At 42.2% G+C, this 27,377-nt stretch overlaps 2 protein-coding genes, 1 non-coding gene and 1 pseudogene across 3 annotated transcripts in view; 1 reads left to right on the top strand and 3 right to left on the bottom strand.

Annotated features, from left to right (window-relative positions):
* Window positions 1-20,354, top strand: part of BRD10 (bromodomain containing 10) — a 120,378-nt gene extending 100,024 nt beyond the window's left edge. The window contains exon 11 of the transcript XR_011612975.1: window positions 18,944-20,354. The gene's annotated coding sequence lies outside the window, so the exon portion shown is untranslated. The remainder of the gene's footprint in view (window positions 1-18,943) is intronic.
* LOC105489154 (melan-A) lies at window positions 3,505-19,513 on the bottom strand. The gene is made up of 4 exons (XM_011753854.3): window positions 19,432-19,513; window positions 14,158-14,254; window positions 5,446-5,559; window positions 3,505-3,808 (listed from the first exon to the last, which is right to left on the bottom strand). The coding sequence occupies exons 1-4, from the start codon at window positions 19,506-19,508 to the stop codon at window positions 3,740-3,742; spliced, it is 357 nt and encodes a 118-aa protein (XP_011752156.1). The 5' UTR covers window positions 19,509-19,513; the 3' UTR covers window positions 3,505-3,739.
* A 1,157-nt stretch (window positions 20,355-21,511) lies between the features above and the next one.
* Window positions 21,512-21,618, bottom strand: LOC112427940 (small nucleolar RNA U13). Its single transcript, XR_003019720.2, has one exon. It is a non-coding gene; the product is annotated as a small nucleolar RNA U13 (small nucleolar RNA).
* A 1,444-nt stretch (window positions 21,619-23,062) lies between these two features.
* On the bottom strand, window positions 23,063-24,732 carry LOC139358046 (histone-lysine N-methyltransferase SETMAR-like; annotated as a pseudogene).
* Between the last annotated feature and the right edge of the window lie 2,645 nt (window positions 24,733-27,377).

Raw genomic sequence — 27,377 nt, 5'->3', positions numbered from 1 at the left:
AATCAACAGAATATACATTCTTCTCAGCACCACATCGCACTTATTCCAAAATTGATCACATAGTTGGAAGTAAAGCACTACTCAGCAAATGTACAAGAACAGAAATTATAACAAACTGTCTCTCAGACCACAGTGAAATCAAACTAGAACTCAGGACTAAGAAACTCAATCAAAACCACTCAACTACATGGAAACTGAACAACCTGCTCCTGAATGACTACTGGGTACATAACGAAATGAAGGCAGAAATAAAGATGTTCTTTGAAACCAATGAGAACAAAGATACAACATACCAGAATCTCTGGGACACATTTAAAGCAGTGTGTAGAGGGAAATTTATAGCACTAAATGCTCACAAGAGAAAGCAGGAAAGATCTAAAATTGACACTCTAACATCACAACTAAAAGAACTAGAGAAGCAAGAGCAAACACATTCAAAAGCTAGTAGAAGGCAAGAAATAACTAAGATCAGAGCAGAACTGAAGGAGATAGAGACACAAAAAACCCTCCAAAAAATCAATGAATCCAGGAACTGATTTTTTGAAAAGATCAACAAAATTGATAGACCGCTAGCAAGATTAATAAAGAAGAAAAGAGAGAAGAATCAAATAGATGCAATACAAAATGATAAAGGGGATATCACCACTGACCCCACAGAAATACAAACTACCATCAGAGAATACTATAAACACCTCTATGCAAATAAACTAGAAAACCTAGAAGAAATGGATAATTTCCTGGACACTTACACTCTCCCAAGACTAAACCAGGAAGAAGCTGAATCCCTGAATAGACCAATAGCAGGCTTTGAAATTGAGGCAATAATTAATAGCCTACCAACCAAAAAAAGTCCAGGACTAGACAGATTCACAGCCGAATTCTACCAGAGGTACAAGGAGGAGTTGGTACCATTCCTTCTGAAACTATTTCAATCAATAGAAAAAGAGGGAATCCTCCCTAACTCATTTTACAAGGCCAACAACATCCTGATACCAAAGCCTGACAGAGACACAACAAAAAAAGAGAATTTTAGACCAATATCCCTGATGAACATCGATGCAAAAAATCCTCTATAAAATACTGGCAAACCAAATCAAGCAGCACATCAAAAAGCTTATCCACCATGATCAAGTGGGTTTCATCCCTGGGATGCAAGGCTGGTTCAACATATGCAAATCAATAAACATCATCCAGCATATAAACAGAACCAAAGACAAAAGCACATGATTATCTCAATAGATGCAGAAAAGGCCTTTGACAAAATTCAACAGCCCTTCATGCTAAACACTCTCAATAAATTTGGTATTGATGGAACGTATCTCAACATAATAAAAGCTATTTACGACAAACCCACAGCCAATATCATACTGAATGGGCAAAAACTGGAAGCATTCCCTTTGAAAAGTGGCACAGGACAGGGATGCCCTCTCTCACCACTCCTATTCAACATAGTATTGGAAGTTCTGGCTAGGGCAATCAGGCAAGAGAGAGAAATAAAGGGTATTCAGTTAGGAAAAGAAGAAGTCAAATTGTCCCTGTTTGCAGATGACATGATTGTATATTTAGAAAACCTCATCGTCTCAGCCCAAAATCTCCTTAAGCTGATAAGCAACTTCAGCAAAGTCTCAGGATACAAAATCAATGTGCAAAAATCACAAGCATTCTTATACACCAGTAACAGACAAACAGCCAAATCGTGACTGAACTCCCATTCACAATAGCTTCAAAGAGAATATAATACTTAGGAATCCAACTTACAAGGGATGTAAAGGATCTCTTCAAGGAGAACTACAAACCACTGCTCAGTGAAATAAAAGAGAACACAAACAAATGGAAGAATATACCATGCTCATGGATAGGAAGAATCAATATTGTGAAAATGGCCATACTCCCCAAGGTAATTTATAGATTCAATGCCATCCCCATTTAGCTACCAATGACTTTCTTCACATAATTGGAAAAAAACTGCTTTAAAGTTCATATGGAACCAAGAAAGACCCCGCATTGCCAAGACAATCCTAAGCCAAAAGAACAAAGCTGGAGGCATCAGGCTACCTGACTTCAAACTATACTACAAGGCTACAGTAACCAAAACAGCATTGTACTGGTACCAAAACAGAGAGATAGACCAATGGAATGGAACAGAGCCCTCAGAAATAATACCACACATCTACAGCCATCTGATCTTTGACAAACCTGTCAAAAACAAGAAATGGGGAAAGGATTCCCTATTTAATAAATGGTGCTGGGAAAATTGGCTAGCCATAAGTAGAAAGCTGAAACTGGATCCTTTGCTTACTCCTTATACAAAAGTTAATGGTTGCAGCACACTAACATGGCACATGTATACGTATGTAACAAACCTGCACGTTGTGCACATGTACCCTAGAACTTAAAGTATAATTTAAAAAAAAATTACTTTCATTATCTTCATTTTTATAGTTATCCTCTACTATGGAAAATGATACTGGTTTTCCACTTAGTATGGCAATAGAAATTAAAGCCAAAAAAAAGTTTAAACGAGCTGCCTGAAAGATAAATATTAGATAAATAATAGTGTAGGTGATATGTTGATGTGGCCAAAGGAAAACAAATTGCAATGTTGCTATGCAAATAATGACACCATTCCAGAATATCTGATCCTTTATGATTTCTTCTGCACATTCTCGTGAGAGGGATTTGGGAACCCAAGAGAGCTAAATTGCCATAGGTACATTTAAGGCAGTACATAGTAGCTTTTACTTATTTAAATCCTTCTACCAATTTCTGGTTTAATAGAAAATGCTTGTCATTAGTTAGGATAGCATTGAGCCTTGAAGTGAAATGTAATTAGACTGCATTATATGTCTTACCTATGATATAGGGTCTGGCCAGGTGTGGTGGCTCATGTCTGTAATCCCTGCACTTTGGGAGGCTGAGGTGGGCGGATCACCTGAGGTCAGGAGTTTGAGACCAGCCTGACCAACATGCAGAAACCCCATCTCTACTTAAAATACAAAATTAGCCGGGCATGGTGGCGCATGCCTGTAATCCCATCTACTCGGGAGGCTAAGACAGGAGAATTGCTTGAACCTGGGAGGCGGAGGTTACGGTGAGCCAAGATTGCGCCATTGCACTCCAGCCTGGGCAACAAGAGCAAAACTCCCTCCCACTACGCAAAAAAAAAAAAGAAAGCTGTAGGATCTTTACAATATATTATTATAGTGTAATAGAATTTTAGAGCACAAAGAGACATTGCTGACATGTTCTTGATCAGATAAATAGGCCAGTCAGCTCTTTGTCTTAAACCTATAGAAGTATCCTTTGTGAGCACCCCATAGTAAAGACTCACCTGGAACAATTCTGTGTACAGTTCATGTTGGTCAAGGTTTCAAAACCTGACTAGTTTGTTGTTAGCCAAATTTCAAGTAAAGAGAAATGGGATGGCCCAGGAATACCCACTTGAATTCTATCTCTCAGAAAATAACACCATGGATTTACTAACATTACCTCTGGCACAGATAGTATCATGCATTGCAACATTTATTGATGGAGTTTTCCCAATTTAATATTTCTCATTGTTTCCTCACATGATTAGTACTGCTAGCTGACCTACTAAAAATTTAACACTGACTTATCATTAGAGATGGCGTGCATTTTTCCTACACCATTCCAAAGGAGAACATTAAATGTCTATATTAAATTCAAGCAAAAGTGTGAGAGAAATAATTTCAGCATGTCTCAGGTGTCTTGCTGGCTCTTAAGGTGAATAAGGTGGTGGTGACTGTTCTGCAGAGAGTTTCTCATAAGCAGGTGGAGCATTGGGAACCTGTGAGAACAAGAAAGGGAGAATTTGGTCTTGGTAACAGTGTATATGTTTCTAGGAAAGGGTTAAGTTAAAATAGTTAACATATTTATAGTTTCCCTGTGGACTGAAATTTCTAAGTGTTCACATATAATTTCTGCCCAGTGAAGTAATTGTTAAATTTCACAAGTTTATATGCTGATTGTTGGGGGCAAGAGTAGAGAAAAATAGGGTTAAGGGGTTCCCAAAATCTCAAAAGCTTAGCTATACCTGGATTTTCCATGACAGTAAAAATCTCAAGCCCTAACAAACAAATCATTGAATGCTATTTACTGACACTATATACATTGCATCTTTACCACAGAGATCCTTGTAATTGTGTGTAAAGGCACATTGACACTACCAAATATAAAACAAGAGGATATTGTATCCAGAATAAATGTGTCAGGGCTTCATTTAATGCTCACAACAATTCTGGGAGTGTTTTTATTGTTTTCATGTTACAGAATGGGAAACCAGAGCACAGAGAGGTTAACTCGCTTGCCCATTGTCACACAACTAGTAAGTTGTTGAGGTAAGAATCAAACACAGTAATCTGGCTCCAGAGTCAGTGCTCTCAACCATTATACTGTGTTGTATATGTACTAGTGCTGTCCAATAGAAATATGGTACGTAATTTTATTTTATTTTATTAATTTATTTTTGAGATGGAGTTTCACTCTTGTTGCCCAGGCTGTAGTGCAGTGGCACTATCTCGGTTCACTGCAACCTCCACCTCCTGAGTTCAAGTGATTCTCCTGCCTCAGCCTCCAGAGTAGCTAGGATTACAGGTGTGCACCACCACGCTTGGCTAATTTTTGTATTTTTAGTAGAGACAGGATTTCACCATGTTTGCCAGGCTGGTCTTGAACTCCTGAGATCAGGTGATCCACCCACCTCGGCCTCCCAAAGTGCTGGGATTACAGGTGTGAGCCACCATGTCCAGCCATATGTAATTTTAAAATTTCTAGTAGCTACATTTAAAAAAAGAAACATGTAAAATTAATCTTAAAATGTTTTATTTAACCTAATATTATCAGAATATTTATTTCAAAATGAATCAATATAAAAATAATTAATGAACCATTTATCTTCTTTTCCACATACTAATATCTTTGAAATATGGTATGTATTATAATACATCTTATTTTAAACTCCTATAAGTGTTCAGTTGCACCACGTGACTAGTGGCTAAGCCATCAGACAGCACAGCTCTATACAATAAATAATAGGTACTTTATCCCTCCCCTCTGCATATATCTACATCCATTAAAAAGGCAAGTATGACTAAAAACATAAAAGAATATTGTATCCAGGACTAAGTTCTTCCTTTGGATCTTACATGTAGGGCTCTCATTATTGACCCTGGAAACTCTGGGTATGTGACAACACAATTTAAGAAAATCCCTGTGCTTCCCTTGTTTTTTGTTTTTATTATTATTTATTTTTTATTCTCATAAAATACACAAAAAAGTTGCCATTTTAACCATTTTTAGGTATATATAGTTCAGTGGCAACGAGTACATTCACATTGTTCTTGCTTTTTAAATGGAAATCATTGTATTCACTTGAGTTAAAAACAGCCATTCATGAAAATACCCTTATGAAGGATCTCAACCTACCACAGGTTCACAATTTTTCTCTTGAGGAGACAGTTTGCTGTCCTGATGATCAAACCCTTCTTGTGGGCATCTTCTTGTTAAGGCGCATTGAGTGCCAACATGAAGACTTTTATCCTGAAATGTAAATTGATAAAGGTGAGTGGGAAGAAGAAGTAACTGAATCCATTTTAGAAAAGAGAAGGGAAGCCAAAGTTTTAAGAATGAGTTTTAATCTAGGTTCTGCCACTTACTTGCTGTGTGCCTTCAGTCTCATCACTTTGCCTCTCTGAATTCTGAGTTTGCATCTAGGAAGATAATACCCACCTACCTCTCAGAATTGTTGTGGGAATTAACTAGAGGTAAAGCTCTAGTGCAGTGCCTGGGACCCAATAGGTGGTCAAAGAATATTTCTGAAGGGAAGGATAAGAAGACTGAATCTACAAAAGGAACACTCTTATGAAATTATCCATCAGTAGTGAAGCAGAAATAAAGACTTTGTCAAACAAAAATTGAGGGAATTCGTTGCCAGTAGACCTGCCTTGCAAGAAACATTTGAAGTTCTTTAGAGAAAAAGAAAATAACATAGGTCAGAACCTTGTATCTACATAAAGGAAGAACATCCAAGAATGAATAAGTGAAGGTAAAATAAAAACTTTTTTTTTTTTTTTGAGACAGCGTCTCACTCTGTTGCCCAGGCTGGAGTGTAATGGCGTGATCTCAGCTCACTGCAACCTCTGCCTCCTGGGTTCAAGCAATTCTCCTGCCTCAGCCTCCCAAAACTTCCTTTTTCTTTCTTTCTCTTTTTTTTTTTTTTCTTTTTTTTTTTTAGGAGACATGATCTTGCTAAGCTGCCCAGGCTGGTCTTAAACTCCTAAACTCAAGCAATCCTCCTGCCTAAGCCTCTGAGTAGCTGAGACTACAGGCATGCACCACTGTACCCAACATATTCATCTTAGTTGATTTAACAGATAATAGTTTGTTCAAAAATGAATAATAGCTACAGTGTATTTAATTGTGTATGCTTATATACACTTGAAATGAATAACAGCAATGATACAAGGGAAAGGAATGTTAACAGAAAGAAAAAAACTGCAAAATATTTTAAAGAGGTTTATTCTGTGCCAATATGAATGACCATGGCCAGGAGAACAGTCTCAAGAGGTCCTGAGAAAGTGTGCCTGAGGTGGTTGGGTTATGATTTGGTTTTATACATTTCAGGAAGGCAGGAATTGTAGGTAAAAATCATAAATCAATACACAGAAGGTATATTTTGGGTCAGCCTGAAAAGGCAGGACATCTCAAAGCAGAGGCTTACAAGTCACAGGTGAGTTTTAGGGATTCTTTAGTTGGCAGTTGGTTGAAAGTTCAGCTCTGTCTTAAGACTTGAAGTCAGTATAAAGGAATGCTTAAGATAAGGGAGTCTGCAGTCTGTCACGTGATGCTATACCAGAGTCAATTTGGAAAGTAAACCACATTATACAGGGTTAATTTTTTTAAAAAACAACATTTTATGGTTTGAAGGGCATGATTTAACCCTTTCCTTGCATTGTCTTGTTCCTAATTTGATATTGCCACAAAGAGTTAATTCTGTCAGTCCTATAATCTCTATTTTAAAATTAATGCTAGTCAGTTGTACCTAAAACTCTAAAAGGGAGGGTGTATAATGAGGCATCTCTCATCTCCCTTCCCATCATGGCCAAGACTCAGTTTTTGAGGTTTCCCTGGGGTCCCCTTGGCCAAGAGGGGGTCCATTCAGTTGGTTGGAGGATGTAGGTTTTGTTTTTAGTTTACAGGAGGAAGGAATTAGGATTATTTTATTTTAAGATGCTCATAATGCCTATGAAATGGTATAGTGTTATTTGAAAGTGGGCTTGAATTAGTTGTAAATGTTTGTTGCAAACTCTAGGGAAACCACTGAAAAAAAGTAAAAAAGAAGTGTAAGGCGGGGCATGATGGCTCATGCCTGTAATCCCAGCACTTTGGGAGGCCGAGACGGGCGGATCACGAGGTCAGGAGATTGAGACCATCCTGGCTAACACAGTGAAACCCCGTCTCTATTAAAAATATAAATAATTAGCCAGGCGTGATGGCAGGTACCTGTAGTCCCAGTTACTCAGGAGGCTGAGTCAGGAGAATGGCATGAACCCAGGAGGCGGAGCTTGCAGTGAGCCAAGATCGCGCCACTGCACTCCAGCCTGGGCAACAGAGCGAGACTCTGTCTCAAAAAAAAAAAAAACAAAAGAAGTATAACTGGACTGGGCATGGTGGCTCACGCCTGTAATCTCAAGCACTTTGGGAGGCTGAGGCGGGCGGATGGCCTGAGCTCAGGAGTTCGAGACCAGCCTGGCCAACACGGTGAAACCCCATCTCTACTAAAAATACAAAAATTAGCCAGGCATGGTGGCGCACACCTGTAATCCCAGCTACTTGGGAGGCTGAGGCAGGAGAATCACTTGAACCCAGGAAGTGGAGGTTGCAGTGAGCCGAGATCACACCACTGCATTCCAGTCTAGGTGACAGAGCGAGACTCTGTCTCAAAAAAAAAAAAAGTGCATAGAGAAAGATATACCATGCTAACACTAATGAAAAGAAAGTAGGAGTTCCTATATTAGTTTCAGAAGGAGAAGATTTCAAGGAAAGTCATCAGGAATAAAGAGGGATATTACATAATGATAAAGGTGTTCATTCTCCAAGAAGACATAACAACACTTAACATGCATGTACCTAAGAACACAGCATCAAAATACATGAAATAAAAACTGATAGAACTGCAAGAAAAAGTAGTTGCATCCACTATGAAGTTGGAGTTATAGTTGGAGGCTTCAACATCTCTCTATCAGAAATAGACAAAGCCAGCAGGTTAAAAATCAGTAAGGACTAACTCATTGTGTGAGGCTAGCATTACCCTAACATCAAAAACAAAGATATTACAAGAAAAGAAAACTACAATTCATTATCTCTCATAAATATAGATGCAAAAAAATCTGAACAAAATATTAGCAAATCAAATCTAGCAATGTATAAAAGTGGAACTCAACAAAATCTTCGATTAGATATAATAGACATCTATAGGCTACTTCATCCAATGACAACAGAATACACTTTCTTTTCAAGCTCAGAACATTCACCAGGATAAACCAAATTCTGGGCCACACAACACATCTTAACAAATTTAAAAGAATAGAAATTATACAATGTTTGCACTTAGACTATAATAGAATTAAAGTAGAAATCAATACAGAAAGATAACTGAAAAATTCCCAAACACTTGGAGATTAAACAACACACTTATATATAACACATGGGTCAAAGGAGAAATCTCAGGAGAAATTTAAATATATTTTGAATTAAATGAAATTAAAATATGATGTCAGAATTTGTGGGATACTGCTTGGCAGTGCAAGCAGTATTTAGAGGGAAATGTATAACATTGAATGTGTATATTAGAGAATGAGAAAGATCTAAAATCAATCTAAGCTTTCACCTTAAGAAAATAAAGAGGACAGCAAATTAAATCCAAAGTAAGCAGAAAAATAAAAATTAGAGAAGAAATCCATGAAATTGGAAACAAGAAATCAGCAGAGCACAATGACTCATGCCTATAATGCCAGCACTTTGGGAGGACAAGGCAGGAGGACTGCTTGAAGCCAGGAGTTTGAGACTAACCAGAGCAACATAGTGAGACTCTGTCTCTACAAATTAAAAAAAAAAAAAGAAAATTAGTCAGATGTGGTGGCACATGCTATAGTCCTAGCTACTACGGTAGCTAGCTGTAGTCCTAGCTACTCAGGAGGCTGAGCCAGGAGGATTGCGTGAGCCCAGGAGTTCAAGGTAACAGTGAGCTATGATTTTGCCACTGCACTCCAGTCTGGGTGACAGAATGAGACCCTGTCTCTAGAAAAAAAAGAAAGTCAGTAGAGTAAATCAATGAAACCAAATGCCGATTCTGGGAAAAGATCAATAAAATTGATAAGCCTTTAGCCACGCTAAGAAGAAAAAAGAAGGCACAAACTGCTATTATCAGAAATAGTAATGGACATTAAAAGGATAAGCAAGAAATACTATGAACAACTATGCTCACAAATCTGAAAACGTAGGTGAATGTAACAGTTCTTTGAAAGACACAATCTGTCAAAATCCACACAAGAACTAGACCATCTGAAGAGATTTATATCTATTATAAAAACTGATCAATAATAACTTTCTAAAACAGAAAGCACCAGACCCAGATGAGTTCAGTGGTGAGTTCCACCAAACATTTAAGAAAGAAATTATACCAGTCCTCTATAACCTCTTTCACAAGATTGAAGCAAAGGGAATAATTTGTAACTCACTGCTATGAGGCCAGCATTACCCTAATACCAGACAGATATTGCAAAACAAGAAAACTACAGCTCAATATCTCTCATGAATATAGATGCAAAAAATCTCAACAAAATATTATCAAGTTAAACTAAAAATGTATAAAAGGAATTACACACCATGACAAAGTGGGATTTATCCCAGGTATGTAAACCTGGTTCAATATTGAGAAATCAGGCCAGGTGTGGTGGCTCACGCCTGTAATCCCAGCACTTTGGGAGGCCGAGGCAGGTGGATCGCTTGTGCTCAGAAGTTCGAGACCAGCCTGGGCAATATGGTGAAACCCCATCTCTACAGAAAATACAAAAAAATTTAGCCAGGCGGTGGTGGCTTGCACCTGTGGTCCCGGCTAGTTGGAAGTTTGGGATGGGAGGATCACCTGAGCCTGGGAGGTGAAGGTTGCAGTAAGCTGAGATTACACCACTGCACTCCAGCCTAGGGGACAGAATGAGACCCCATGTCAAAAAAAAAGAAAAAAAAGAAGAAGAGAGAAATGAATTATTCTGATACATCAATAGACTAAAGAAGAAATTCGCAAGATTGTATCAATAGATGTAGAAAAAGCATTTGAAAAATCAAACACCCATTCATAATTTAAAACTCTCAATAAATTAGGGATAGAGGGAAACTTACCCAAGTTTGCTGAAGAATATCTAGGTACAAAAAATTAACAGTTAACATCATACTTGAAGCTTTTCTGCTAAGATCAGGAACAAGGCAAGGATGTCCTGTCTCACCACACCTTTTCAACATCATACTGGAAGTCCTAACTAATGCAATAAACTGGAAAAGGATTTAAAAGGTGTACTGATTGGGAAGAAAAAAAATAAAACTGCCCTTGTCAATTTTTCTTTTTCTTTTTTTTAAAGCCTCTCACTGACCATAGGATAAGAGTATGATCCACTCTACCAGTTCACTGCCAGTTTTCTGTATTTACATTAAAACTGGGTGTACATTTTAAAATACGGATTCCCGAATCCCACCACCAGAGATGATCCCAGAATCTGCCTTTTAGCAAGGACCCCAAAGTATTCCAGTGCAGGTGACCACTGACCATGCATTGAGAAACACAGTGCCTTGACACATGAGTGTAAACTGAGCTGAGAGCAAGGGCTATGAAATTCTCCAAGAATCAAAAGTATTTTGTCTTGAACTTCCAAGTGAAGATGTAAAACTGCTTAATATAAAAACCACTGTCCAGTTTATTACAAATCATTTCCCACTTCCTCTTGCAGAAACAGGTTGCTACAAAAAGCAGCCTTTCCTTTCAAAAGATGTTTTCCAGGGCTCAGGGGAATTGTTAACCAAAGGAGAAATTTAAGAGATCTAAATTCCAGCCAGCCTCTCTACTATTCTGTGGTCAAATGGAAATTGAAAAGTAGACATTTCAAGCTTAATGAACATTGTTAAAGATGAAGTAATTCACATGCCCAAAGCTTATATTTAATGCCATTTATAGCCCTTTACTTTAAAATGAAAATAGAATCACTGAAGACAGAAAGGGAGGTAATTATGTAATTAAATGCAATACTTAATATACTATTTTACATAATTTTGCCTAAACTTAGACTTCTGATCTCCAAACTGGCTTTTCTAGATATATGAAAATCTCAAAATAAGATTTTAATATTAATTTTAAAAATAAATATGGAAATTAAATAAACCAAGAAATTTAAACACGTTTCCCTCTCAAAAAGTCTCAGAAACTACAAACCACTGATATAATCCTAGAGGAATGGAGGCATAGAGTTTGAATTTGAAACTTACCAAGCAAAATGTTCACAGTGTCTGAGCACATGACATTAAGACTCTCTGTTATTTTTCAGTTGAATGAGTTTAAGATGAGAGCATTGAAGCAGAAAAGAAAAATTATTGCATTTGTGTTCAGTAGGATCAAGCTAATAATTATAGTTAGTTAGGAAATGAGTACCAATATACTGAGTTTGTATAGCTTTAGTTCTTGAAAGACTAAACATGTTTTTGATATACAAATATATAATGAAATCAAAATATAGAAGAAAATATGTATTAAATAAAAATGGATATACATTGTGTTACATCACAGATTTCCAAAGTGTGTGGGTGTACGATAGAGCTAGTGAGTCTTGGAGAAGTTGCATTCTAGTCTCCAAGCAACTCAATGGCAGACAATGGGACCAAGTCCTAATGCCACACAATTAAGTGACTACTATGTGCCAGGCACTGTGCTGGGCATTGGAGATATGAAGATGAGTAAGAAATATTCTCTGTTCTGGTTCATACATGGGGAAAGTGGAAGGGTAGAAGAGGCAAACAGTAAATAGCCAATTACAAGGCAATGTCATAACGCCATGCTAGAGTTACAAATGGAATTATATGGCAGAGATTAAAGTCCTCCCCTACTAACCTGTTGTGGACAGCCATATGAGCAGGAATTCTATACCTAACTTTCTAACCCAAGGCTTTCCTCAAGTATTTCCTCCAATATTGGAGTCTTGTTCAGATTCATCAACTCCTCCTCCTCCTTCCCTCTAAATGTCAGCACACTAGAGGGCTATGCTCGGTGGGTGTGTCAGCCCCCAAACTTGCCCTGCCTTTTATGGTTTGTATTTGTATTTATGCTCTGGAAAGACAGACATTGGGGAACAGGAGACATGAGACTGCCCAAGTTTCTTGGCAAAGAGGGAAAGAATCCAGAGTTGCATCTCTCACCTTCTCCTTCTCATCAGCTTGCCAAGCTTCAATCCCTACCCCACACCAACCCTCCTCTCTTTCACAGGACCTTTTCCTCTAAATGAAGTGCTTGCTGAATGAGGAATGGGACTTTCCAACATTTTTTGTAAAGATAATTTTTTTCCATTTTGCAGCAACCTGAAAAAGCTCTCAGATCTGTAATAACGAGAGAGAGAGAGAGATTGAGATCTATGGAGAATGCTTTTGGGTGTTGAAGTGCTAAAGTGCTACCTAGCTTTGAAGCAAGATTGCTGAAATCTGTAGTTTTTATAGCTTATAAACTCAGTTGATGTTCCCCATTCATGGAGGATACTGGTACCAGAAGACTGGATTGTGTAATTGTGTTCGCTTCCTGCATATTTGGGTAAAAAAGAAAGAAAATACTATTAAAACCTTTGGCCATCTAAGAAGGATGCAGCCTGTTAAAAAACACACAGTGACCTTTTGTGCTGATGCAGGGAGGATGGTTTCCTCATTGCACTGATGATATCCTGGGATGCTTAGTGTAGAGTCAGAAGAATTTGGAATTCACAGGTAACCAGTGAGGAAAGGGGTAAAGAAGCAAGGTTGGAAGACCAGGTCACAAAGTGGAGTAACAGAACCAGCAAGAATTCTCAGAAGTGATAAAACCTTAGGTGTGTAAGAATACTCCTGTTTGCTATAAGGGAACCTCAACCCCCTTCCCCTGTGCCCTATAAACCGTCAGTGCTTAGCTGTACACAACATCCAGGTACCCAAGTTTGCTGTGAGTAGAACCAAAAAGACAGGCGCTATAGTTTGAATGTGTCCCCCAAAATTCATGTATTGGAAATTTAATCCCCAGTGCAACAATGGTGAGAGGTAGGACTTTTAAGAGGTGATTAAGTCATGAGGACTCTGTCCTCATGAATGGATTAATGTTATTGCAGGAGTGTGTTTGTTATTGCAAAAGTAGGTTTGTTATAAAAGTGAGTTTGGGCCGTGTGTGGAGTGTTTCACACTTGTAGTCTCAACATTTTGGGAGGCCGAGGCAGGAAGATCCCTTTAGCCCAGGAGTTTGAGACCAGCCTGGGCAACATAGTGGGACCTCGTCTCTACAAAAAAAAAAAAAAAAAGTTTTTTTAATTAGCCGGGTGTGGTGGCACATGCCTGTGGTCCCAGCTGCTCTGGAGGCTGAGACAGGAGGATGGCTTGAGCCCAGGAGGTCAAGGCTACAGTGACTCATGATCACCACTGTGTTCCATCCCAAGATTTCCTGTTTCAAAAAAAAAAAAAAATGAGTTCAGCTCCCTCTTGCTGTCACTCTCTTGCCCATGTGATGCCTTCCACTATGATGTGACACAGCAGGAAGGCCTCACCAGGTGTGGCCCCTAGATCTTGGAGTTCCCAGCCTCCACAACGTAAACCAAATGAATTTCATTTATTTATAAATTACAGTCTCTGGTATTCTGTTATAGTCACAGACTAAGGCACAGGGCAAGTTCCTGGTTGGGGTTCATGCCTGAGCAGAAGCAAAGGAAGAGTTGCCAAAGTACAATGTAGCAAAAGAGGCATCAGAAGGTGGAATCAGAGCTAGAGGTTGTAACGAGGCAATTATCTGACTCTGCAGAGACTCAGAGGAAAGAACTGGAAAGAGGGCCCTGGACCTGGAGGGATTTCAGCTGTGGGAACTATACCAACCATCAAGGCTCTGTATCCATTTCGTCTTCTACAATACCAACAGCCGATGAGCAGTAAGATTCCCAGGATCACTGTCAGGATGCCAATCCCAGCGGCCCTGGCCCAAGAGATAGACAAATCCGCTTTGTCATTGAAACATTGTTCTACATTATGATGAAGCATAAATCAATCTTTCTCTTCCTGTGGGCTTTGACTGCCCAGAGCAGCATCTCCCAGTGTCCAGGTAGTTTCCCACCTCCCACACTGGGCACCCCACCAGGCCTCCAGCACCTGGATCTAGTGCAGGTCTTTATCTAGGAGCCTCTCAAGTGTGTGCCCACAGGAGCACTGCTAATTGACATGGCCCAGGCACCCAAGTTCCAGGTACAAGAAGAGCCATAGTAACTGGTCTTTATGTGGACAGTGTATTTAGTGGGGCTAAATTATCTTTTCTTCTCATCAGGCTGTTTTAGAACATTTTCTCTAATTCAGCCCACAAAAAGAAAATAGAAATGAACACTGACTCATCTACTAAAAGCCAGGTGCTGTACTAAACATTCATTAGCTTATTCAATTCTCACATCAACACTGGAGGGTAGACACCATTTATCATCCCCTATTTTCACAGATGAGGAAATAAAAGGCCGAGGATACATGACTCACTGGTGATCATACAGAGCTAGCACAAGACAGAGCTTGGATCTGAACCTGAATCCGTCTCAATTATGTTCGTGCCCTCCCTTCCCTAAACTCCCCGCTTTGCTCCTTGCAGCCCTAGGGAGAAGTGTCTGGGCTGAACCTACAGCAAAGCCGTAGCATTACTTATTGAGAAGGATCTTGTCTAAGCAGCAGGGTGCCAATCTGGGGGTCTACACCAGCCTCTTGGGCCCTGTGTTCAGTGACCCCTGGGAAGCATTACAGTTGCCACAGAGACCCTGAAAACGGCCTGGAGCTGTTCACTCCTGGCAAGCATCTTCAGTTAGCTAACATCTACTTGATCACAGCATGATCAAAATCGACAGAACTGACTCTGTTATCTGTGGTTGTCAACTCGCTAAGAAAGTTTCTGCTGAGCTGAGTGACTTATAAGAGACTGAGCAGCTACAGGAGAAGCAAAGTTTAAGGCTTCTCCTGGAGAGACTTTTGCTCAGTACCATCTACTGGACAACTTCTGTCTCAAGGCTGAGGAGACATCAAGCTTATCCTGTCCGTCTGCAAACGGGATGGAGAGAACCATGGGATGACAGTGCTAGATGGAAACTCTGACTTATGTAGGTCAGTCCACCCACTTTATAGATCAGGAAGCTGAGACCTATGAAGATTCATCAACATTACCATCACCATAGTGACTACCATTCATTGAGCACCAATTTGTGCCAGGCACTGGGCTAGACAGCCCCACATATATGCTTTTATTTCATCCTAACCACAGTCCTCTGAGGTAGGAATGGTGTTCATTTTATAACTGATGTTATGCTGGTCAAATGCCCAGGGCTGCACAACCAGTAAGTGGCAGAACCAACATTCACAGCAACTGGCACTGGAAACTTAGCAAGTGAGCACCAGAATTTGGGCCAGATCCAGGTCTCCCAGGCCAGTGCTTTTCCTGCAGAGTCACTCTTTCCTGAATTGAAGCTGTCACAAGTGTGTTCTCATGACTGAAGGCAGCTGATTCAACTCCCAACATGCCTGTGCTCTCATTTCACCCTGTGGCATCCACTTGAACATCTTGACACAGACAGAGCTCTGTTCCAGCACTTTATGCATCGTCACATGGTGCTCACAACATGCCCAAGTGACTGACAGCGAAAAGCACCAGGGTATGCCACACACATTGGAAGAACCCACTGCCCAGTTTGGCAGGGCTCCTCAGAGTGTCTTCCAAATGTCACCTGCAGCAGAATCACCTGAGATGCACGCTGAGGTGCAGATCATAGGACTCCACCCCTGGCCTACCCAATCAGCCTCTTAGGTGGCAGCACTTAGGAATCTGCATTTTAACAAGTTCCATGGATGACTTGTGTCCACTCAACTGTGAGAACTGCTCTCCACTGAGGTTTCGAAGAGATTGATAATACTCAAAGCAGATATGTAGTCCTTCCTGGCTGGATGTGGGAACTTAATTTGCATCATTCTTCCTCATTCCACCTGCTGGCACAATTGTGAGAAGGATAAATAGTCTCATATCTTAGGGATGCATTGCTTTAATGAAGTTGGCCCTGTTGTGCAGGATCCTGATTTTATGCAAAAAAATTTAAAAAAAAAAGAAGATGGCCCCATTCCCCTACCTCCATCCCACCTATTTAAACAAACAGCAACGGGGGCAGGGACTTTTCATGAGAGGAATGAGTTTTGACATTGGTGCCGTGTGCAGTTACTTATTTTCTGGACGGATCTCCTTCAGTACCTGCACAAGATCATGATGTTCCATGTATTCAGGGGTTCCTTCACTCACAGTCTGAAGTTAAGTGTTTCAATGTGCTGGAAGCTTTGGCTATCTGACCCTTCTACAGACAGCAAAATGTCAAAAGGAATTACTTTCTCTTTATAGAGGGATGGCTCCCACACATATGGGTTGAGTGGGTATTTTTCTTTTGTGCTGGAATCCAGAGGTTCCCTCCTGTTCTCAAGGAAAATGTCAGATAACCCACCTGACCCTGCTTATGCACATCATTCAAGTTGCAAGACACAGAAAGCTTGTGCCTTCAGTCAAGGGATTCCTTCACATGATAATGGTCATAACCCCCTTTGCCCTTTATTAAGACATTGTCCCTCAACTCCAAACCCACCTTTCTATGCTCTGCTCTCTGATGCTGGAACTGGTCTCTGCAAATGCCACTTCTCCTTTGCCCACTGGCTCCCATTGGAGTACTCTAGAGAGGGCCTGCAAACCTAGGAGGTCAGGAAGGAGCAGCTCCTTCCAGTGTGCTTCCTGCTCCCGTCATCATCACCCCAGCAATGCTGACATTGTCTGTACATGCCAAGCACCAGCTCGTTTTCTGGCATTCTCAGAGCCAGCTTCATTATGCCCCTCCCCAGCAGAGCACTGGCTGACCAGTGCTCCCACCTCAGAGGCATGAGTATTTGATTCATGCCCCTCACTTCTAAGCTCCGGAGACACCAGAACCAGCCAAACAGAAATCTCTCCTTAGAGATCTGGGTCCCATTTCTGTGGGTTCCCTCCTCCCAATTCTAGGTCCTGATGGCCTCACCCTTCCCTTTGTTCCCCTAGACATAGGGGTAGAAGCAGCATTCTGTGGGTATAGCCTTGGTTACCCCTGTGCCTTCTTTGCCTCCTCAGTCTCAGTCCCATGCCTGTTTAACCAGCTTCTTATATTAAAGTCTGTATGTTGAACCACCTAGTTGGTTTCTTCCTGACTAGAACCTGAAAGTTACCTTGTTCAGGTTGTGGGTACACCTGGCTATGAGGTTCCCCAGCTGGGCGTGATGGCCCTACATGGCAAAGGACAACTCCGCTTTCAGCCTACTGAGCTGACAAGCATCAGCCTCCAGCTTCACACTGAGAGATACTGACCTCTGCCCTAGCCTCTTGTTGGATGGGATTGTGCAAATATTTGCCTCTGCTGGCCTGCAGCATAACACTTACGAGCATGGACTCTGGGGGCAAGCAGACCTGGATTTAAATCCCAGTGCCACCATGTCTGGCCACACATTTCCTAATTTCTCTAAACCTTTCTTCATTTACAACACAGCAAGAATGATACCCACAGGTGCCACGGGGGAGGGGGTGGGCGGGGGTGGAGCAATAAGCAGAAGTGACGTGTGTCCCTTGAAAGGAATGGTCCTAGCCTGTCCTTCACCTCCTGCTTTCTGTTGGCAAGATGTGGAAGTGATGGCACAACATCTTCAGCCATGGAGACAAAAGCGACATCCCAGGGGAGTAACAAGCAAGAAGAAAAGGAACAGGCCTTGAACTCTTTACTCTTGAATTTTTACACGAGACATAAAACTTTATTTTAAAGAAGAGTCTGTTGAGTGATTATACGGAAGCTGAAACAATTAACTAATACCATGGCCAATGGGCTCCCCTCCCTTAAAGAGTATATTTTTGCTCTCAGGACATTTTCTGAGAAGATACCGCTGCCCTCAACTCCAACTGGCCAGGGATATTAGAGGATCCTATACCAGGGTCTTCTGAGGAAATGCCGAATTCTTCCTCAGTACCTTTGTTGGGTCTTACATCTTGCTGGTCCCTGCGGTTGACTGTTAAAGATGGTTCAACAGCTCTTTCCAAAGAAAGAGCAGGTTCGCAGGGAGTTCTGGACAGACCACATAAGAGGGTATTGTCCTGTTGGAGTCCCACACAGAGGGTGGGGCCTCCCCTGCCCCCGCCGCCCAGCACGTACAGAGTATGTCCCTTTCCCACTCCCAGCACGTACAGAGTATGTCCCTTTCCGCTGCCCAGCACGTACAGAGTATGTCCCTTTCCCACTCCCAGCACGTACAGAGTATGTCCCTTTCCCACTCCCAGCACGTACAGAGTATGTCCCTTTCCCACTCCCAGCATGTACAGAGTATGTCCCTTTCCCACTCCCAGCATGTACAGAGTATGTCCCTTTCCCACTCCCAGCACGTACAGAGTATGTCCCTGCAGCCTCTGGGTTTTCATCACCACACTTATATTTGCTGAAATTAATCTCATGCCTAACTCTCCCACTAGGTTGTGAGTTTTTTCAAAGATAAAAACAGTATCTCAGGCCAGTATATAATGCTTAGCATTTAGAAATGCTTAATCATATAAATAGTTATTTTTAATTCACTCATAATATCCAACACCTTTCCTTAGGATAAAGTTATGCTGCAAAGGCTGTGACTTCAGTCTTCCTCTCGAGTCTGGCTGTGGGCTGAGTCACATGCACCTGCCCATCATCCTCACTGGCTCCTTGGCAACTCACTTTTATTCTATCTGCAAACCACCTTCAGGAGCTTGAGTGGAGGAGACAGAACAAGGATTGAGGAAAGAGGCATTGTGACTCTGAACAGATGTTTTTCCACTTGGGAACCTACAGATAAGGCCCAATAGTCAAAGTGCACCCAAAAATGGCAAGATCCAACCTTATACCATTCCCATCTTCCTGCCTATTTGGCCTCAGAGAAGCTTGACTGAGCCCCTTGTAGAAGCACAGAATCTCCTCCCCTTGTTGCCAGGGATGTTACTGTCTGGGGAGATAAACACTAGGGAGATTTATGAGCAGGCATGTGCTGGTGGAAGTCAGCAGGCTGTGTCAGCAAATGGCAAACTGGAAGCCCTGCTGGGTCTGGTTTTGAACTTACTCTTCAGCTGTGATGTAAGAGTGGCCGTGCCCCTTCTTGGGGTAACCATAGATGAAGTGAGCATCTTCTCTTGGCATCTTGTAGGGTCAGGGCACAGGACACCTAACAGAAGAAGAATGTGGGCATCATTAATGCATCCAAAGCCACCCTGTTCATCGTCTCATAAACACCCACAACAGCATCCTTACTAGATGACCAATATCCACAGTCAGGACCCTTTGGTTTCTCTCTGTGAGGAGATTTGCACCTGCTTCTTTCATTGATATCAAGGGCTTTGACAATAGCTCAGGTTTCTAACCCCTCCTACTAACTAAAGTTCAAAGAAGAAACTACAAATGAAAGCAAAAAGACTCAGTTATTATTTGGTGAAAAAAATGTTCTTCATGTGCCTTCAATTTGACTCTGCACCATAAACTTCTAGAGAAACAAACAAACAATGCATTTTTACTGATTCTCCACCTTCCCTGGCCCAGGGCTGTGGCTAATAAAATAAGAGGAGTTATTTTTCTCCAAAGTTATTATTGGATATCAGTCCACAGACAGACAGAGGCTATGATACATAATGTATGTTTCCCAGAGCACCTGTTGCCTGTGCCTTGCGAGGGTGCATGAGGTTGAACGCTGAGCACAGCATCTTCCAGCCCAGCTTTTCAGCAAAGGAAACCACCCCACACAGGGGCTTCAGCTTGTCACCAGGCACTCCACCCAAAACAAGCTGAGGAAGCCCAGGACCTGACTTTATCTAACAATGTGTTTCCCTTTCTACTTAAGTCAATTTCTGCTTCTCTCTGATTCAAGTCCCTTGGCTAGCATTTTTTTTTTTTTTAACTAGAACATATACAAATGAACAACAACAAAAACTGTCCATAAACTGCAGTGGCCGTAATTCAAGTATGCTCATTAAAAACCAATAATGGAAGCTCCTTTCCTTGTTATTGTGTATTTTTCTGCTCTCTTACTGTTCTCAGGAATTTCAAAGGTCTGATCCCCATAGAATTATATTAATGAGCTCCAGTTTAAAACAGCAGGGAGGGGTGGGAGAGAAGAGTGGGGATTTCACCACATGACCCCTTTCCACTGGGACATTTTATGTGTAATTTACCCTTCCCAGTTGTAAAAAAAGAAATTAAAGTCAAACTCACTGATCCTCTCAAGTGAATAATATAGGAGTGAACCCTGTGTTCAAAATGACAGAATGGAAACTTAATTCTTCATTAAATTGTTTTCATACATCCCATACCTCAAGCTCAGAACCTTGGCAAATGGTTTAGCAACAGCAAACGCACCTCTTACTACTCAGACCAGAAGAAGTGGTTCTTTAAGTGACAGGAGAACACATCTACCTCAGGGAGGCTGCTTCTCCCCGGCAAGCTGCCATCCTGAATAATTGCTTTTCTTCTTGGTAGTCTTAGAGGACTGAGAGAGGATTCAGGAGGAGACTTTGTGAGCCCTCTGAAGTTGGAGACTGACAAACATTGCAGAGAAATTCTGTTGACGTCACACATCAGTGGGGCAATGAGGGTAGGCAGAGGACTTCACCAGAATTTCCCAAATCCTATTCTGGGAGAAAAGGACTATGATTATAGCAAGAGGGCAATGCTCTTACCTTCCTGAATGAGAGAGTACTCCGTCCGCTGGCTGGCCGCATGTGTGAAGACTGCTTCTCTGGCTCTTAATCTTTTTGACTTATTTTTTTTCCTGGTCTTGAGTCCCATGGTAGTCACAGGTTTAGATTTCTGACAGGGTCGTCTGTAATTGCTTAATTGGCATGAAAGAAACCAACTTCATTCCTTCCTTCAAAAAGTCACAGCTGACTGCGGCCTCTGTTTTCCCCAGTCCCAGTGCTCTATCCTAGGGAAGCCATTTATTTTAAATGTTGGCCCCTCCTCCATAAGACTGCCACATCACATAAAATAAAGGATACCCAGTTAAATTTGAACTTCAGATAAACAATGAACAGTTTCTTAATACAACTATGTCCCATACAATATTTTTAGGGTAAATATGTCCACATATTCTATGGGACATAAACTAAAAAAGTTATTTTTTGTTTGTCTGAAATCCACATTTGCTTTTTTCATGTCAGCTAGGTAAGGCGCCCATGTCATTGTAACACGGTTTGAGGGAGGCAGATCTCACACATGAACATGGAAACCTAATCATCACACGTATGAACCACAAAAGGGTCTGAAATCCAAACTAAACTGGGTTTCCTATTCCCTCCCTCATCTTCATCTCAAAGGATTGAAGAGTCTTTAGGCTCAGGTCTGGAGAGCATCTAGTACCAGACTCTCATGATGAAGAAAAGGAAATAGAAAAATCCCTGAAACCTCCTCAGCTGAGCTCCATGAGTTCTCTGTGATGCCCTTGGAGTTAACTGTCCACTGGAGACAGTGAGTTTCCATGCATCTGCAAGGGATAGATGGAATTTTCTCTTTGCAGGTGGAATATGACCTACTTAGACATCTCTTAGGTTGGTGCAAAAGTAATTGTGGTTTCGGATCATGAATTTTAAATCATTATAACTAGGCTCAAACACATTTATTTATTTATTTATTTATTTATTTATTTATTTATTGAGATTGAGTCTCGCTTTGTCGCCCAGGCTGGAGTGCAGTGGTGGGGTCTCAGCTAACTGCAACCTCCGCTTCCCAGGTTCAAGCAATTCTGCCTCAGCCTCCTGAGTAGTTGGGACCACAGATGTATGCCACCACGCCTGGCAAATTTTTGTATTTTTAGTAGAGACGGGGTTTCACCATGTTGGCCAGGATGGTCTTGATCTCCTGACCTCATGATCCACCTGCCTCAGCCTCCCAAAGTGCTGGGATTAGAGGTATAAGCCACCGCACCCAGCCTCAAATCCATCTTTATTAATCAAAATGGAACCATTACAATGAAGACATTTTTGCCAATGAGAAATAAATTTGTTTATTCCTGTAGCATACACATTCATGCTTCAGGATTTGATGAACTCTTAGAAAACATTTTCTGCACCTTGCTGGTTGTGGAAGCATTTTCACTGCAAAAAGTTGTTAAGATGCTTGAAGAAGTGGTAGTCGGTTGATGAGAGGTCCGGTGAATATGGCAGATGAGACAAAAGTTCATAGTCCAATTTGTTCAACTTTTGAAGCATTGGCTGTGTGTCATGTAGTCAGGTGTTGTCATGGAGAATCGGGCTTTTTCTGTTGACGAAAGCCGGCTGCAGGTGTTGCACTTTTCGGTGCAACTCATTGATTTGCTGAGCATACTTCTCAGATGTAATGGTTTCACCAGGATTCAGAAATCTGTAGCAGATCAGACCAGCAGTAGACCACCAAACAGTGACCATGACCTTTTCTCGGTGCAAGTTTGGCTTTGGGAAGTTCTTTTTTTTTTTTTTGAGACGGAGTCTCGCTCTGTCGCCCAGGCTGGAGTGCAGTGGCCGGATCTCAGCTCACTGCAAGCTCCGCCTCCCGGGTTTGTGGCATTCTCCTGCCTCAGCCTCCCTATAGCTGGGACTACAGGCGCCCGCCACCTCGCCCGGCTAGTTTTTTGTAGTTTTAGTAGAGACGGGGTTTCACTGTGTTCACCAGGATGGTCTCGATCTCCTGACCTCGTGATCCACCCGTCTCGGCCTCCCAAAGTGCTGGGATTACAGGCTTGAGCCACCGCGCCCGGCCGGCTTTGGGAAGTTCTTTGCAGCTTCTTCTCGGACTAGCCACTGAGCTGGTCATTGCCAGTTATATAAAATCCACTTTTCATTGTGCATCACAATTCGATTGAGAAATTATTCCTTGTTGTTGTGTAGAATAAGAGAAGACATTTCAAAAAGACCATTTTTAAAATTTTCCCTCATCTCATGAAGCACCCACTAAATGAGCTTTTTCACCTTTCCAATTTGCTTCAAATGCTGAACAACTGTAGAATGATTGACGTTAAGTTCTTCGGCAACTTCTCGTTTAGTTGAAAGAGGATCAACTTCGATGATTGCTCTCAGCTGGTCGTTGTCAACTTCCAATGGCCAGCCACTATGCTCCTCATCTTCCAGGCTCTTGTTTCCTTTGCAAAACGTCTTGAACCACTACTGCACTGTACATTTGTTAGCAGTTCCTGGGCCAAATGCGTTGTCGATGTTGCAAGTTGTCTCTGCTGCTTTCCGACTCATTTTGAACTCGAATAAGAAAATCACTCGAATTTGCTTTTTGTCTAACATCATTTCCATAGCCTAAAATAAACATACAACAAAGAGCAAGTAATAAGTCATTAGCAAAAATACATAAAGCAGGAAATTCTCATTAAAATGATATATAACATAACCATATTTAAGAATGTATTTAATATCAAATAGCAAAGTCCGACAGTGCAAAAACCACAGTTATTTTGCACTCACCTAATAGCTGACCCCATAGCTGATTCTACTTAACATCATGATCTACCTTGGATAGCCCAGAAGCATTTCAGTGGGACACAACAGTCACCTTTGCTCACCAGCTCTCCATAGCCATTGTGACCAAACAAAACAAAGAAAAAAAAAAAACCACCTGAATATGACTGTCGTAGCAGCTCAAGATTTAGATTAAATGACCACTAAGGTCCCCTTCCCCATAACACCTGAAGACCCATTCCTTTCAGATCCTATGATTTTTCTGTTTTCCATTGTGAGCTATGAACAAAGGCTATCCTGTGTAAGGGCAGTACCAACCCATTGGATACTGGATAGTCACCTCTGAAAATGGTAAGGGAGAAAGAAAACACAGCAGGGTTGATCTTTATTAGGCAAAGCAGGGAGAGCCTGTCTGTAAAGGAGGGACAATTTAAACTGAGACCTAAATGGTAAGAAGGAGTCAGCCATGAAAAGATGGAGAGAGAGCATTTCAGAAAGAGAGAACAACCAGTTGGAGATCTTGAGGCAGAACAATAGAGCATGACTTAGACTGGGTTCCCAGAGCGGAGGCTGTCTCAGGGAATTTTGCACAAAAATTGGGAAGGACATAAGCCCCTGATGTCAATAGATTTGGGGAGAGCAAGTTCATCCTGAATTTCAGGGTTATGCCTGAAAATCCCAGAAAGTCCTAGTGGTGAGTACTAGTCTACAAAGAGGGATGAAGTTCTGAGCTGAAGTCCATTGCACTCACTAGGTTCTACAATAGCCTGGCCCATGGATGACTGGTGGCAAGACCACAGAGGAGGGAGTACTGACCTGGATCTCAGGGCAAGGTGACGTTCCCAGGTCTCATTCAAGTTCTCTGGTGATGTGAGCTGACTTGGGGATTGAGTGTGCCCTCGCATTCTTCCAGGGTGGAGATGACAGGCAGCTGGCATCATCCCCTCCCCCAGAGGATGCTACAGGACCAGACTCAGCACGTTGGGCACACAATGGCCAGTCTGGGAACATGCTCTCGAGCTTCTTTGAGGTTTTTGTTTGTTTTTTGGTAGGTGGGTTGGGGGACAGTCTCGTTCTGTTGCCCAGGCAGGAGTGCAGTGGTGTGATCTCGGCTCACCGCAATCTCCACCTGCTGGGTTCAGGCGATTCTCCTGCCTCAGCCTCCTAAGTAGCTGGGACCACAGGTACGCATCACCACACCCAGCTAGTTTTTGTATTTTTGGTAGAGACAGGATTTTGCTATGTTGGCCGGCTGGTCTCAAACTCCTGACCTCAAGTGGTTCGCCCACCTCTGCCTCCCAAAGTGCTGGGATTACAGGCGTGAGCCACCACACCTGGCCCTTGTTTGCTTTATGAGCTCAACGAGGGAGACCTGACCATCTCTTTCACAGGCATCCGTTTGGGTCTTTGAGTGGTTTGCAGCTTCTGAGGTGCCCAGCCCTTTTGGGGTTATGTGAACAGGATAACCTGGCTCTCACTTCTTCAAATAGGGGTTCCCTGGGCACCTCAACTTGAAAATCCTACCACATCCTGTTTCCTGGAAGCCCCCTAGAAGGTCCCTTTAACTAGGCTTTTAGTGTCTGTTCATGAGCTGGCCTCGGGCCTCGGAGTCCACACCAGAGCCAGCCCAAGTCAGGCCCTACCTGCCTTCACTTTCAACACTTCAAGTGGCTTCCTTTTCTCCCCTGGCAATATAGTCCCAAATTAACAGCAGGAGCTGTAGAGTCCAAACCACCTGCACTTCATCTCTTCAGTGTGTGTGACCTTGGGCAACTCGCAAACCTCTGAAAGCCCCAGTGCATGCATCTGAAATGAAAGGGGTAATAGCAGCATCTGCTTCATAGGTTCATGGTCAGAGTTAAATGAGATCCTGTTGGAAGTGCTTGGTACAGCACCCAGCACAGAATATGCCTAGCAACAAAAGTGTGAACTGTTACTGTGAGGCAGCTTAGATGGCACGGCCCCTACCCTGGCCCCCACACCAGCCCCAGGGTTAGGATTTGTACCTGTTAGACCTCTCTGGCCACTGACTGGTTCTCTGCTGCCACCTGGTGGGCTTGGCTTCCTGGCACCGCAGGCCCACCTCATGAAGGGGCCAGAGATGCCTCTTTGGCATCTGCTTACAGTGCTCAGGAGCCAGAATCCTCTTGACTCATCCTGCTTGGGGCTTAGGCCCTCTTCAGTGCTCCCCATAATATTGTGAGCTTTTGCTCTCTCACATACTCCACAGAGGTATTGCTATAAATGGGGGTTGATATCCAGCTGCTTGGGCTTCCCTTTTCAGTCCCCGCTAGCCATGCGTCCACTATGTTCCCCTTTGGGAAGGCTACAAGCCCCTGGCTCAATAGATTTGGGGACAGCAACTTCTACCTGAGCTTCAGTGTTATGCCTGAAAATCCCAGAAAGTCCTGTTGCCCTTTCATAGGAGCTGAACAAACAGAACTGGCTCTTCAGAAGGCAGAGAAGGCAAGGCCACGTCCCAGTTACTACCAAGTCCTCTCTCCCTATGCCTCACGGGTGCCTTGATTATAATATTATTATTATTATTAATTATTATTAATAATAATATTATTATTAATAATTATTATTAATAATAATATTATTATTATTAATTATTATTAATAATAATATTATTATTATCTCTCATTATTATTAGCTCATATATTATCAGCTCTCATTATTATCTGTGAGACCCTAAGCAAGTTACTTAACCTTTCTGAGCAATACCGTCCTCACCTGCAACATGTGAATAGAGAATAATTACAGAATTGCTGTGAGAATTAAATGAGATAACATATGGGCTGGGCATGGTGGCTCACACCTGTAATCTCAGCACTTTGGGAGGCCAAGGTGGGCAGATCACCTGAAGTCAGGAGTTCAAGAACAGCCTGACCAACATGGAGAAACCCTGTCTGTACTAAAAATACAAAAAATTAGCCGGCATGGTGGTGCATGCCTGTCATCCCAGCTACTCAGGAGGCTGAGGCAGGAGAATCACTTGAACCTGGGAAGTGGAGGTTGCCGTGAGCCAAGATCGTGCCATTGCACTCTAGTCTAGGCAACCAGAGTGAAACTGAAAAAAAAAAAAAAAAAGGATAACATATGTCAACTCATCTAGCACAGTGCCTGGCAAGTTGTTCATTGATAAAGGCTAGTGCTTCTGGGAATTCCCTGTGAATGTGCAAATAACGCGGAGGGGTGCCCAGTCCTTGGGGTAAGCCTATGAGCTCATGGCCATGGCTAAGTGTTAATCAGCTAAGAAGTGACTGTCTGTGACGTAAAGAGACCCAGGACAGAGAGATTCTGGTGGTGGGGCGATAGTGATGAGGTAGAGAAAGGAACAGAATCAAGGCATGGCTAGGCAGGGGCCAAAATGGGGAAACCCCAGCAGCCAGGAGGGTGGGGGAACTAGAGGACCACAGGGCCTCCCTCCTCCCTCAGACATCTGAGAGCAAGAGCTGTGGCCTGGTGGCCTTGGGCTGGCCTTGAGTGTGGCTCCCTCTCAGGAAGCAGCAGAGGAGGCTCCATCAGTTCCCCGGCTCTATTAGGAAAGGGGTTCCAGGTGAACGCAGGCACAGAGCTG

The sequence above is a fragment of the Macaca nemestrina genome, chromosome 14 (assembly GCF_043159975.1).
Source record: "Macaca nemestrina isolate mMacNem1 chromosome 14, mMacNem.hap1, whole genome shotgun sequence".
NCBI classification, from domain to species: domain Eukaryota; kingdom Metazoa; phylum Chordata; class Mammalia; order Primates; family Cercopithecidae; genus Macaca; species Macaca nemestrina.
This window is presented reverse-complemented; position numbering and strand designations above follow the sequence as displayed.

Coding starts and splice junctions, on each gene's coding strand:
- LOC105489154 (XM_011753854.3), bottom strand. CDS start 19,508: ATGCCAAGAGAAGATGCTCACTTCATCTATGGTTACCCCAAGAAGGGG. Junction 14,255..19,431: donor TCTTACATCACAGCTGAAGA/GTAAGTTCAAAA, acceptor CTCTTGGGCCAG/GGCCGCTGGGATTGGCATCC. Junction 3,809..5,445: donor AGAAAAATTGTGAACCTGTG/GTAGGTTGAGAT, acceptor TTGTTCTCACAG/GTTCCCAATGCTCCACCTGC.